This window comes from Aythya ferina (genome assembly GCF_964211825.1).
Source record: "Aythya ferina genome assembly, chromosome: 4".
NCBI classification, from domain to species: domain Eukaryota; kingdom Metazoa; phylum Chordata; class Aves; order Anseriformes; family Anatidae; genus Aythya; species Aythya ferina.
Genome location: NC_140300.1, coordinates 12910457 through 12923387, shown reverse-complemented (window position 1 = coordinate 12923387; position 12931 = coordinate 12910457). Strand labels below are relative to the sequence as shown.

Genomic DNA, 12931 nt, shown 5'->3' with positions numbered 1-12931 from the left:
ACATACAGGACTAAAAAGGCTGCATCCTCAACATGTTAGTGGTGCTGATTAATACCTGTAGACCACTATTAAAAGGGTAGGTATAACATGCAAGAACTATAGTGCCTTATTTGTTCTTGATAGCAGTAAAGATTATTATTAGGTGCAGCAATTAAGTAGGATGATACAAAATTAAATGGTCTTGTAATAGGTTTCCAGCAAAGACTCCAGTAGGTTCTTAACCCATAGTAGGTCCTTAACCCATACCTTTACAGTATCTCCTAACCTGTTAATATACAATAGAAAAGTGAAGACTGCGACAAGTTTGTGAAATGTCAAGTCAACTATTAAAAATTAATTGACTCTAGGAGGAAAAAAGCAATTTAACAAAACATGCTAATATGCAACCTGCTCTCACAGGTTGCGTATTTCAAGTCCAAAATTTGCAGTCTGATTTGCTTTTCCCCAGAATTTATCAGTAAAGCTTTGAATTATCTTGCTTCATTTCAGGGTGGAAGAAGAGTTGAATATACTTGTTTACTATGGTTTTGTTGTTGTTGTTCTGAATTATGCCTTGTCCTGAAAACCAACCAGGATACAAGATCCAATTTAAAGTCCATTCAATTACACGCAACAATGAACAAGCAAAGGTAGTAATTTACTGTATTCCAGTTTTGAATGCACCTATTAGCTTTCCTTGTTACAAAGTCAAAGAAACTATGGGCATAAACGACACAAAAAAAAAATTCTACTTTTCATGCCTTGTTTTGATAAATCAGGCCAGACTAGAACATAATTCTAAAAGTCCACTATATTCCCCAATCATAGGGTTATTCTGGAACTGCTTTTTTTTCATTTTATCCAAAAACAACTTGAAAAAACTTCCAGCAGAAACTATAAGATTGGTGTGCTGTTACAAACAATCTCAATTCAATACACTGCCATTTTCAATGACAAATGTTTTATGCAGTTTTTCTTTCACTGAGAACTTCTTCAGTAGGAATAAACATTCAAGTATCTTGATTAAGCAAGCCACTAGGAACTTGCTTACAAGAGTGGGACAATTCTCCATCATAAAACCAGCATACAATTCAGTATTTGTAGCAGCTCTTCATTTAACATGAATATTTACCTACTAACAAAATGGAAAAATAATTAATCACTAACACAAAAATATACTCTCAAAATCCTTCAATTGTGCCACTTTGTCTAACACCATTAGGTTCTTCTGAAGTATAAAACCACATGCATTTCCTTTCTCCGTGGATAGTACCTTATTAATTTGCAACCCATCAGAAAGGAAGATGTGAGCAGCAAAGATTATGTTGTATAAATACAGGAGAAAAAGAAACAACAAGGAAGCTAAGCAAATCTGAATTATTTGCTTTCATATTTAAATTAATAAACTCATTTCTGAATTAGCCATGGCATAGGGCAAAGAAATTAGAGGCATCTCACTGGATGACTGCTTCAGAGCGTGTAATTTCTTGGCAAATGCATGTTATGGAATCATCTCCTGGGGAACGGCATCCTGTGCCATGGGGGAAGGGTCTATTACAGATATTACATTGCCCCTCTTAATATGCTATATGAGAATGTCATAACCTTTCAGCGTACTCATCTCTACCACACTTCAATGAAGTAGAACGCTGTTTATTATCTCCATGTAAAGAACATGAAGACCAGAGTCTCCGAGAAACTACGTGATTTCTTCAAATGTAGACAAAGTCTGGCAGTCAGCCCTCTGATGCAGATCTTCTAAGATGTGACTCCTCTAAGTATAGGGCCACCCTTTTTCAATCAGGTTAGGCAAAAACTGCTGAAGATGCGCTGTGTATTTGAGATCAGTAACTACTACACTTGATACCCACTGTAAACAGTATTTGAACTTATTATTTGAACTTGAACACTGGAACAAGATCTCAGGTACTAATTTTGATGGGATGCCTCCAGAACCAGACTGCTTCTTCTCCCTTTCCTTCCTCCAAACTCAGAGTGGAGGTAAAACCTGGGATTGGCTTCAGTCCCCTGCCCACCTGCACACCCATCGCCCTGTAGAGATGAGCCCCACAGGCTGAAAAGAGAGAGAAAACAATTGCATACCTGCCATTCCCAGGCATTCAGTCTCATTTTGTAGCCACAGATCATCTATAATAACCTAGAGTTAACAGAGAAGAGAGCAATTATAAAAAAAAAATAAAATAAAAAAAACATAAATATTGCTTAATTAATTTTTTAAGCTGAATTTATGCTTTACAATTAGACAGAATCCTGTTCCACAAAGCCATGAGTTTCCCCAAATTAACTACTAGAAGAAATACAACACTGGTCTAGAGGCAGTTTGTCAAGCAGTATGAGGCACTGCTGCCTCCTAGCATGGGTACACACACTTGGGGCTCAGACTGTATTTACACTCGATATTACCAGGCTGAGACTTTGCACAACAGTGGAGCAGACGTGTTTGCTATGAAGTATTAGTTTATTCTTATAAAATAATTCTTCTTGTCGTTTCCAAATGCAGAACTGAGGACCCAGGAAAATCTCATCACTAGGAGTCAGCAGGAATTTGTCCATATTGGATGAGTAAGTCTACACAGATCCATTCAAAGAGCCCACAGGCTAAAAACTGTAGCTTATGAGACTCCTGGCTGTGCCCAAACCATGAAGATTGTTACAGAAATCACAGCTCTAAAACTTCAGTAAAAGAAACTGGTGCCTTTAATGATTTTAATGCCCAGTGTTTTGATCAGGATGTAGTAGTCACGCAAGCAAGTTCTCATTTAATAAAAATGTTTCCCTGTGGAAGAAAAGACACAGCTACGAATACCAGCTGATTAACAGCTATCTTCTACATCCGCTGAGTGTGTGTGAGTAATGTTAGTTCTGACTCATGTCAACACTACTGTTATAGTAGAGCGAGTTATGGGCAATTTTATTCTTCACCTGCTTGAGGAATTCATCATTTTGATTATTGCTAGAGCTGTAACTTTAGTTAACCTTGTGTAGAAGCAGTTCTCACTTCAGATAGGACACTTTCCATCAACATAACAGAAAATGCAAGACATTTCATAAATTTGGATGCACCAGGATCCCTGGGTTTTAAGTAGAAAACATGTGCTGATAGCTAGCTGGGAGGCAGCCCTTGTGGAGTAGTAAGAAAGGACAGAACTCTGAGAAGCCCTGGGATGCAGCTCAGGGAGGCACAGGGCACTGAGCTCTTCACTGGGTGCTATTTGCATCTCTCACATATCCAGTTGTACCATTCTTCCTGTGTAACGAAGTTACTGCATACAAACTAAATTATGCCAGCGATCTTTAGTTCCATTACTAATTTACTCTCATTAGTTAAATGATCAATATGAATCTGAGTTTTGACTAGCCAGTCATCCCAAGATCACAAAAAACAGAAAACTCCATTAGAAAACTTAAAATTGTCTGGTGACGATATATATATATATATATATACTGACATATTTGTCATATATACATATGGATATACAGCAATAGAAATCTCATTAGAAGGGATAGATATTTCTAGAGCACTCTTAGAGATAATGTGTGCCAGTACACTAAATGGGTGGATTTACACTAGTGTAAAACACTAATGAAAACACAGGAGGACAGCCTATTATGTTAAGTATTAACATAAATTTTGTTCATGAACATAAATACTAAATATGACTCCTCTGCATTACATGACATGGGCATTAAATGCCAACAGTCTCTTCGTAAATAAGCCTGTAGCAGAAATAGACAAATACTGGTTCAAGCATGTATAAAGATGTGTACAAAATGTGGCTTGCTGGCTAATCCTGCTTCCTATGAAATTTATGTACAAATGACTCAGGATTTCCAGAGACACCAGGCAGTCATTCATCTGCGGTTTTACAACAGCTCACATACACAAAAAAAAAAAAACAACACTATGGTGTTTGTATAGCCATTTGCATCAACTATGAATGACACTACAGCACTCCTCACTTTTTCTTCTGCCTTATCTGGCATTCTGTCCTCACTACTCTGTGCTGAATATTTGACATATTTCTTCCAGTCTATTGTAGAGTGCATCCATAATACCAGTGCCAACCCTACAGGCCAGCAGTGACATTAAGCATCAAAAGTAATTAATTTAATGCAGTAAAATTGCCAGCACACATCTTCCCAAGTTTTACATTGCTTTATTTTTCTGGCAGAAAAGTAAGGTTTTGGGAAAAAAAGAAAAAAAAAAAAAAAAGAAAAAAAAAAACAACACTACTATTTCCTGCTGATCAGTGTTTTTTGTAATCAAAGCACAAAGTAAGGGAGTTTGTAACTCCCTGCATCCCCCACCACATGTTCTCTGGTACTCTTCACATGGTCAAAAGAAAACTGTGCTGGCACAGACTGCTAGATAGATAACTAGAGAGAGAAATAAAAATAAGAGCACTATCTTAAACCACTGATGGCATCCCTAATAGCAGGCTGACACCAGTGAGCCAGAGTGCTGTTATTTGGTAACAAAATCAAATGTATCCACTCAGGAAGAAGAAAGAAACAGTGTCAGCATGTAGGGTTTTGCAGTGGCCCCATCATGCTCATTCATGGGAAGCTTTCCCATTGTCAACGCCACCACACGGTCCGTGGTGCCTGCAGGGCCACAGAAGGGTACCTGGCATGGCTTTGGCTGCACAGGATGCCTCCTAGAGCACCCCACGTTGGACCTGGGAGCCTTCCGAGGGAAATTAGCTCCCTTTGCCTCAGGAGGGCAAGGCTTAGCCACAACTTCTCGCACCACAGGGCCCTCCTGGGGCGAAAGAGATGGGACCAGCCTGCGACGACGGCTGCACCCCGGGCTGCCAAACCACCTGGGGCCACCACGCCGAGGCACCCCTCAGCACCCAGGGCCCCGGAGCCCTCCGCCGAGGCTCCTTCCCCCGCCGCAGCCCCCTGAGGAGGGGCTCCGTCCCGCGGCGCCCCCGCCTTACCCCAGCCGCCGTCCTCCCGCAGGGCTCCCGGGGCGGGCCGGCCGGGGGGCGCCGGGCGGCCGCTCCGAGGGGCAGAGCGGGGAGCAACGCCATGAGGAGGGCGGCCAGCAGCCGCCGAGCCCCCCGCGAGGACACAGAGGCTCCGCGGAGCCCCCCTCGCCTCTGCCCCCAGCCAGGCCGGGCCGCAGCCATCCGCCATCGGTCTCCTCCCACGATAGGCGGGGGGAACGGGCGGGGGGAGCTCCCTTTTCTCTCCCTCCCCTCCGGCCGAGCCGAGCCGGGGCTCGATGGCGGGGGTCGGGGCGTGCTTGCGGGCGGTGGGGCTGCAGTTCTGGGCCGGCTCGCTGCGGGTGCTGCCCGCCCTGCTGGCCCCCGCCGTGCTGCTGGGGCTGCTGCTGGGCGCCGCCGCCGCCGCCCTGCTCTGCCGCTGCGCCATGGGGCCGCGCCGGCGGAGAGAGGTACGGGGAGGCCGGGCGGGGAAAGGGGGCACCCGAGGGGCTCGGGAGCAACAGGGGGAAGGACTTCAAGAGACTTTGGGAAGGGCCCCGCAGTGCTGCTGGCCCGGCCCGACGAGGGAAGCATCGATGGGCCCCGGTCCGGCGTCGGATTAACTCCGGATCGGCAGTGGGCGGGTGGGGTAACTCGCGACACCCCTCTTTAAAGTGGTTTTACTGCTTACTCTATTAAAAACGTCCCCAAAGTAAACGGGTTGACTCAAAACAAAACACAACAACACTGCTTTTGGTATGTAAACGGGTTGACTCAAAAAAAAAAAAAAAAAAAAAAAAAAAAAAAAAAAAACAAGAAACAGCAACACCCTGCTTTTGGCATATGTATGTGTTCTGAATAGTGCCCTCCTGGCCTTTATCCCTGAAAGTACCTTCAGCTGACCCACTAGTTGTCTCTCACAGCCATCACTTCGTGTAGAAGGCTGTGCAGCTTTTTGGGGACAGTGGAAGATGAACCCCATCTGCAGAAACTTCCTGAGATACTTGAAAATGAACACTTATTTGTTTCCATTCTGCAGCAGGAGGAACAACTCGATTTCCAGAGCAGGAAAATGAACAGCACAAGCAGAGAGGATGAATACTCACCCACAGCAATAAGTTTTCACTGTGGTTACACTCGTAGATATGAGACGCACAGGAGGCAGAATATATTTGACATTCTGCTCGATGCAAAAGTATCAGGGTTTTCTAAAGCATGTGATTTTGTTAATGACATACCTGGCTCACTGTTTTAAGGACAAGGGTGTAAGGCTCATACCTCATCATTACACAAAGCATTTGTTTTGACCACAAAATAACAGAGGTAGCCCATACCTGCAGAATCACTACCTGGCAGGTACATTTTCTGAGAATTGTTACCAACTTCCGCTGCCTTTGTGGATCACACTTGGTCTCAGGTCATGTTGGGTTACTTGGGTGCAGCAGTGGTTGGCACAGCTGGGAAATTCAGAGCCCTGCAAAGCATTGTCAGTGTTCAGCGGGGTGTCTGGTTCAGCTTGATTTTTAACTGAACCTTTTTTCAGCTATAACTGGTCTTCTGCACGTGTATGGCTGCTAGGGTTGATGATCACTGAGTATGACAGAAGAGAAAAATTCTCTTGCTTCCAACTGCTTTTAAGTGGGAAGTTTGAAACTCTGTTTGAAGCCATGCTTTAGCCTAATAACGGATTCACTTCAAATGCTGGATCAATGCATCCTATGCGAGTGCAAGCCTCTCTGATTCAATTGCTCATTTTCCCTGCCTTAATAGATGGTATCTTTATTGTACTGTCACTACTAACTCAAATATAGCCAAGTACAATTTTATCCTTTATGTCACTTATGTCAATAGGGAATAGAGGCTGTCAGTTCTCTCTGGCCCAGATCTTTAGATGCGTTTAGGTGCTTAAATGCCATTAAAATCAATGCTGCTGCTGTAAAAGAGTTGTTTATTTCAAAAGAAAAATAAACTGCCTGCTGCTACATACAGAACACATTGCAGGGTGGTCAGATTGTATCCTAGGGGACTAATTTCCCAAATGCAAACAGGGTGACATTAAGCTGTACCCATTCCTTTCACATACTGTCTGGCCCACCTATTCTGTGGAGCAGCCTACTGCATGTGTAACAGTTCTGAACTATTATTCTTACTGTACCATAGTTACTATAAAGTTGCTACTATAGTATGGTAGTATTCTGACTAGTTACTATATAGTTACTATAATATAGTAACATGCTTACTATATCATAAATACTATGTTGTTATAAGTATAATATAGTAGTTACTCTATTATAGCCTTCTGTATCCAGAATAAAAGCAGGGATATTTTACCTGTTTTACCGTGTTGCTTCCCAAGCATCTGATTTATACATGCAGTGGGACCAGGGCAAGTACTTGGAGTATAGAGCATCTGTAGGCACTGCAATAAGCCACCAGCATTTGTCACTCAGACCCAGTTAATTACTTCTATATATTCAGCCTGAATCTGTGGGACTTGAATGCATACAGTTAAGTGCCTTATTGGTGTGAGGATCTGTGCATACTGGGAAAGTTTTAAGAAAGCTTTACCATGGTAACTTCAGACGTTACAGTGCACTGTAATGCATTTCTATCAATAAAACTCTCCTGTTAGACTTAATGGCATTGCCTAGAGGCTCTTGTGACCCTTTGGGTTGGAGCTTGTCTCATTAAGATATTAGATTAGCTTGAAGAAGTATTACAGTAATTACAGTTAGACTCAGTTTTATTAAACTTCTTAATGATCTAAAAGGGGAGCTTGGTAGCACTTCAGTTTCATTTGTAGATATTATTCAGGAGGAGTTGCAAAAACAACAAGGACGAAAATGGTGAGGAAAGGCATGAGCTTAGAAATGATAGCAAAAAAAAAAAAAACACAAAACAACCAACCAAACCAACAAACAAACAAAAACACAAAATGTATCCTGGAAAAAATAAAATGCAATACAAAAATGCAAAGATGAGAAAAGCAAATTCTGAATGGCTATGATGTGATGGACAATGGTGAATACAATGTGGCTAATTCTACAGCTGTCAGTCACTCAACCTACATTTTGTGAACTTTGGTTCAGGACAAATAAATGATAAAATTAAGAAAGTAGATTTGTAGCTGTTCTTTTGTCATTAGTTGATTTCTAGAAAACAACATCTTAAATTCAGCATGTCTTGGAGACTTAACACAAGAACATGACCCGTATTATTGAGCACCTATGTTCCGGAGAGGTGACAGAGGCAAGTCATAAGAAATGAAATCTATTCCAAGGCTAGGCAATTATCTCAGGAAAATGGACTACTTTACATACCAAGTGACTAAACAATTCAAGGAGAATTTTTCTATAAGACAGTTACGTGTATAGTGGCTGCAACCATATTATTATACTATGTCAGTAAGCAGTTAGTTGAACGAAAACCAGAGAAGTAAAAGAAAAAAAAAGTCATCAGGGTAGGGTGGCTGCCCTTCTCCACAAGATCTTTTCTTTCACTACAAGATTCCTTGCCGCGTTTGGATGCATTGACTCGTGTTGTCATTTCTTGGTCTATGCTAGTGTACAGGGAAGCATGTGTGCAGTACTCTGTGCCCTCACAGCTTGTGTCTGTACCAGAAGCTGTGTGTGTTTGTTAGGGAAGTAAGGACCAGTGATGTGTGCCACTTTTGGGGAAGGAAAGTTGTAAACATTTTGTATCCTAGTTTAGTTTTTCTTGACAGGAACTTTCCCACACAAAAAACTTCACTTAAGAAGTTTTTCTCGTGGCAGGTGAGCAAAAATATTGAGCATTCTCCTTGTTGCAAACAATTACAGACAATTTTAGTTAACTTGCTTTAAGTAAGGAGTTTGAACAAAGACTGTGAGCTTGATAGGAGTAAGACATTTTGAGAGCAGGTGGATTGATTTGACACATTCACAGCCTTCTACAAATCTGGGTAAAGTTCTACTTCCGGACTGACAAATCAAATTCATAATGTTCAGTAATTTAGAAAAAAAATGATTCTTGAGTATATAAAACTCTTTTTTCATTCATTTTCATTTTGTATTTTCTCAAAATTATCATTTTCAACTGATACTGAAAACATTTTCAGAATGGAGACATGAGAGTATCCAGGCTGCGGTCAGAGATCTTCCAGGTGAATCTGTATGATCTCAGTGTTACATTTTACCTGTTTTCTCTCGGAATTTCAGAAGGATGATTCCCAGAGGCTTCTGGAAAGCTTCAACTGTGATGAAAAAGAGCACACTCTCACGAAAAGTAAAGCAGAGCCCTATATTTCAGAAGAGGAGATGGTGCTGGAGGTAAAGCTATGTTATTTTTGGTGGATGTCCATTTTTTTTGAATGTAGTAATCGTCACATTAAGGGCCTCGTACAAACTGTCTTGATTGCAGTGGTTTGGAATTGAGACCTTAAAAAACATTCAGGAAAAGTGAAAGGAGATTGAGCATTGATGGCTTCTTAGGAATGCAACCATTTCAGGTATTCATTTCCCATATGAATTCTGCTTCATTTGAGTTTCTTCTTTAGACATTTCAGTCACGATCCTCAGTTCTTTTTGGACATGGGCTTCTTGTAGTTTAAGGTTTAACATCCTTGATTTCAAAAGGTTGGTGAAAAAAGTTCTCACTATTGACATAGGAAGAAGTACTTAAGTACTGAAATCAGTACTGAAATTGGTAGTTGATAATGGATTCTTTTATGGAGAAGTTTTATTAGAGAAAATTTGACAGTGACAAAGTTGTCTCATCAGATCTAATCTGGAATAAATACCTTTTCCTAGTGCCTCCTTAGGGTATGGGTATAGATCTGAGTTGGATTGTATAGGTTAATAGGACATAGAATAAACGAACCAAACTTTGTACATTTGAGAACAGCATCTTTAATGCCTTTCTCATATAGCAAACTCATCAAGTACCAGCTGAAGATGGAGTGCAGAGGTCAGATGACCACAAGTAGTGAAACACCCATTGATGTCAAGCTGGGATTCAAGGACAAATAGAAAAATAATTTGGAGAAAATGTGGGAGAAGGAACAGGGTTAACCCACTCACTAAAAAATCCAAATAACTTTTTTTTTTTTTTCTTTCTTTCTTTTTTTTTTTTTTTGTGATACTCTCAAAATAATCATGAGAACCAGTCCTACCATGTAGCTTTGCCTTTCACCCAAAGCTGATTTGACTGCTCTTGAAGAAGCTAAAAGTTGAGGGTAGAAATATGTTTAAAATGTGCAGTTCAACTAACTCTATTATGCATAAATTAAATACATGCAGAAAGTGTCAGTTAAAGCCAGACAGCCTGGTGCTTAGCTTGTAATCAGGATTGGTTCCAAGACAAAGAGAAGACGGACATTATTGTAAACATTTTACTGTTGGTTTGAATCCTGGCAGGCAATTAATCTTCATTTCAGTTTTCTGATGAAGAATGGTGACAAACTATGGTTGGTCCTTTTCCTTGAGTTAAAGTACAGCATAACTAGTGAGCACTGAATAGATTCTCTTTTGGAGTGTAAATCCTGTGAGAGAAATTATGCAATGATATAAATGTATGAATATTACCAAGCCTTTTGAAATGATACCTCAGCCTTTAAAAGGTTATCCTTCACAACTATATCAATTTCCCAAGCTAACTCATTTATAACACATTAAGAAGTAGCCTTGTTATTTGAAAGGGCTTTCTCCTGTCTATTTGCCAAACTACTGAAGTTATATATTTTATATACATATATTTTTCTACTCATTTGTTCCAATTCCCAGAGGCTTTGGCTTTTACTGACATCAGATTGACAGTTCAGGAAGAAGCATAGATGGAAAAATGCTTTTAGTTAGGTTAGAGCACTTCAGAAAAACAGATATTTTCATTCTGAGACCTTCCACACTGCAATAATACCACAATTACCGTATTAATAATAACTGTGTATTACTCATGCCTGCTGAGAAGCAGGATGTATTAGCTCTAGCATACTGTGACATGGCTTTATGGCTTTGGACTGGAGCTGCTTTGCTTCCGGCCATTTCAGAGCAATGGATCTGTCGGGTTCTATCCCTGAATATGTAGCAGTGGGGCTGCTTAGTATGAGCAAATGTTTTACATGCTGACCCCTAGCTTTTTACTTTATCGGTAAATCCAAAAATGACTTCTGGAAATAAATGAAATCGAGATGAAAAGGTGCAACAATAAAAAAGTCTAATGAATGACATGGTTTGCATGTCTCTTTCCATGTCTATTTTTAGATTCTATTAGTGATTTGATATTTCCTAGAAAAATCTATATAGAGAAAATTATTTTAACAAATCAGATTCTTTCATTTCATGTTAAAAACAAAAGAGAAAAAAAAAAAAAAAAAAAAAAAGAAGAAAAAGGTTAGAACAGGAAATCTCCTAAAGCTTGGGTTTAACTATTCTATTTGTTACATACGGCCAACCAACCTTTTAATTGGCCATGCATAACCTCACAAAACAAAGCTGATTATCCCATTGTTCCAGTGCATAAAGCAGTGGATAGGAGAGAGGAGGAGCACAAAATCAGACTATGTGAAATAGCAGATTGTATGAAAAGAATGAATTCTCTATAAAAAGTTCTTTGGAGGAACATTGGTATTTTCTCTAGATTATAGGTGAGGGTTGCACTATAAAAGCTCTTCCTGGAAAAATGACTAGTTTTGTTTAATCTATTGTTTCTTTATTTAAATTGAAAGGCAGAATTTATAGCCATGATGTTATCTGTGAAGCTTATTTCTCAGTACTTTCTATTATTAAGATTATTTCAATCTCCCATGTGAAATCTTTACTTGCTGCTTAAAGGGAAAAGAAAGGAAATGAAAATAACTTGTGAATAAACTATTGCTCATTTTCCCTTGCAGGCATGAAAAAACTTTGAAGCAGTGCTAATGACAGAGTTCTCTTTTCTGAGTTTTAAACTCTGACCTGAATTGAGTCCTAGGAGAGTCCTAGACTTTCATGCCAAAGCTGAAAGTCAAGAAGCGTTCTGTTATCAATTGGAATTTCTGGGTTATATAACCAAAGGCGGCTTACAATACTTATAGTGAACAACCATCAGGTCCACTGCCATTCTCAAACCTTAAAGTAGTTTTCTGTTCTTTTCCATACAGGAAAATGAGTCTCCTCTGAACAGTAACATCACGGCATTTGCATTAAAGGCAAAAGTCATCTATCCTATCAATCAGAAATTTAGGGTAAGATTTTAGACTCTACTTGTAAATATTAATAACAAATGTTCTGTGTCAAAGTAAATTGCAGAATCAAGTACTGGAAGAAAATTTACTGCCAATCTGCTTAATAGGGATCTTTGTTTATAGTCCATTGACTCAGGGCTTATTCTGTAAGGCATCAGCTGCTTTCATCTCCCCCTGAAACCTGCAGTGCTTTACATGATGTCCAGTCAATTTTCACTGTAGTCAAGAAACCTTTTCTTCCCATTAACATTAATGGAGGTTGTATCTGTCCAAGGAGACACAAGAAAAATCCCACAAGGATCTGCCCTTCAGTCAGGAAGAACGCCCCAAACAGATAACCTCAACAGAAGAGTGCTTTTCCAGGCAATGCAGAAACCTGTCAAGATGATAAATGTTAATTTATGTGGAAACACTTTCACTGTGTATGTTGTTTAATTTTTTGCTTGAAAGCAAACACTGCAAATTGATGAGATGTTTATCTCCAGATAGTGTTGTATTAATTAACCTTGTAAATTTTCTTTGACTGTAGCCTTTGGCAGATGGCTCGTCCAATCCATCTTTGCATGAGAATCCAAAGCAGGCAGTTCTGCCTAATCAGGTAATGGAGACATCTACGTCAGGCAGCCTGGGATCCCTTAGCCAGGGAGACAAGGAGGACTGCAGTTCCTCCACAACGATACATTCCACAACAAGTGATGACAGATTTCAGGCTCGAGCCTTCCTCAAGGTGACGTGCTTCCCTGAAGTGCTAACGTGTGAGAGGTAAGCAGTAAATCTGCCCTTGTGTTTGGTTGTTTCCTAG

The 12931-nt window shown here is 40.2% G+C and overlaps 2 protein-coding genes across 4 annotated transcripts in view; one reads left to right on the top strand and one right to left on the bottom strand.

The window, feature by feature from the left end:
• The window catches only part of EVC2 (EvC ciliary complex subunit 2), a 73738-nt gene extending 68517 nt beyond the window's left edge, over positions 1-5221 (bottom strand). For 2 of the 3 annotated variants that reach the window (XM_084516451.1, XM_084516452.1), the window contains exons 1-2: positions 4944-5220; positions 2083-2137 (exon numbers count right to left, since the gene is read on the bottom strand). In XM_084516451.1, the coding sequence (XP_084372577.1) occupies positions 2083-2137; positions 4944-5135 (247 nt within the window). In that variant the 5' untranslated portion in view covers positions 5136-5220. Of the gene's footprint in view, positions 1-2082; positions 2138-4943 lie in introns of all 3 variants that reach the window. The other variant, XM_084516453.1, reaches the window with a different exon arrangement.
• EVC (EvC ciliary complex subunit 1) overlaps positions 5204-12931 on the top strand; it is a 54513-nt gene continuing 46785 nt past the window's right edge. Inside the window, 4 exon segments of the mRNA XM_084516454.1 lie at positions 5204-5401; positions 9128-9238; positions 12046-12129; positions 12659-12891. Coding sequence (XP_084372580.1) covers positions 5231-5401; positions 9128-9238; positions 12046-12129; positions 12659-12891 — 599 coding nt within the window. The 5' untranslated portion in view covers positions 5204-5230.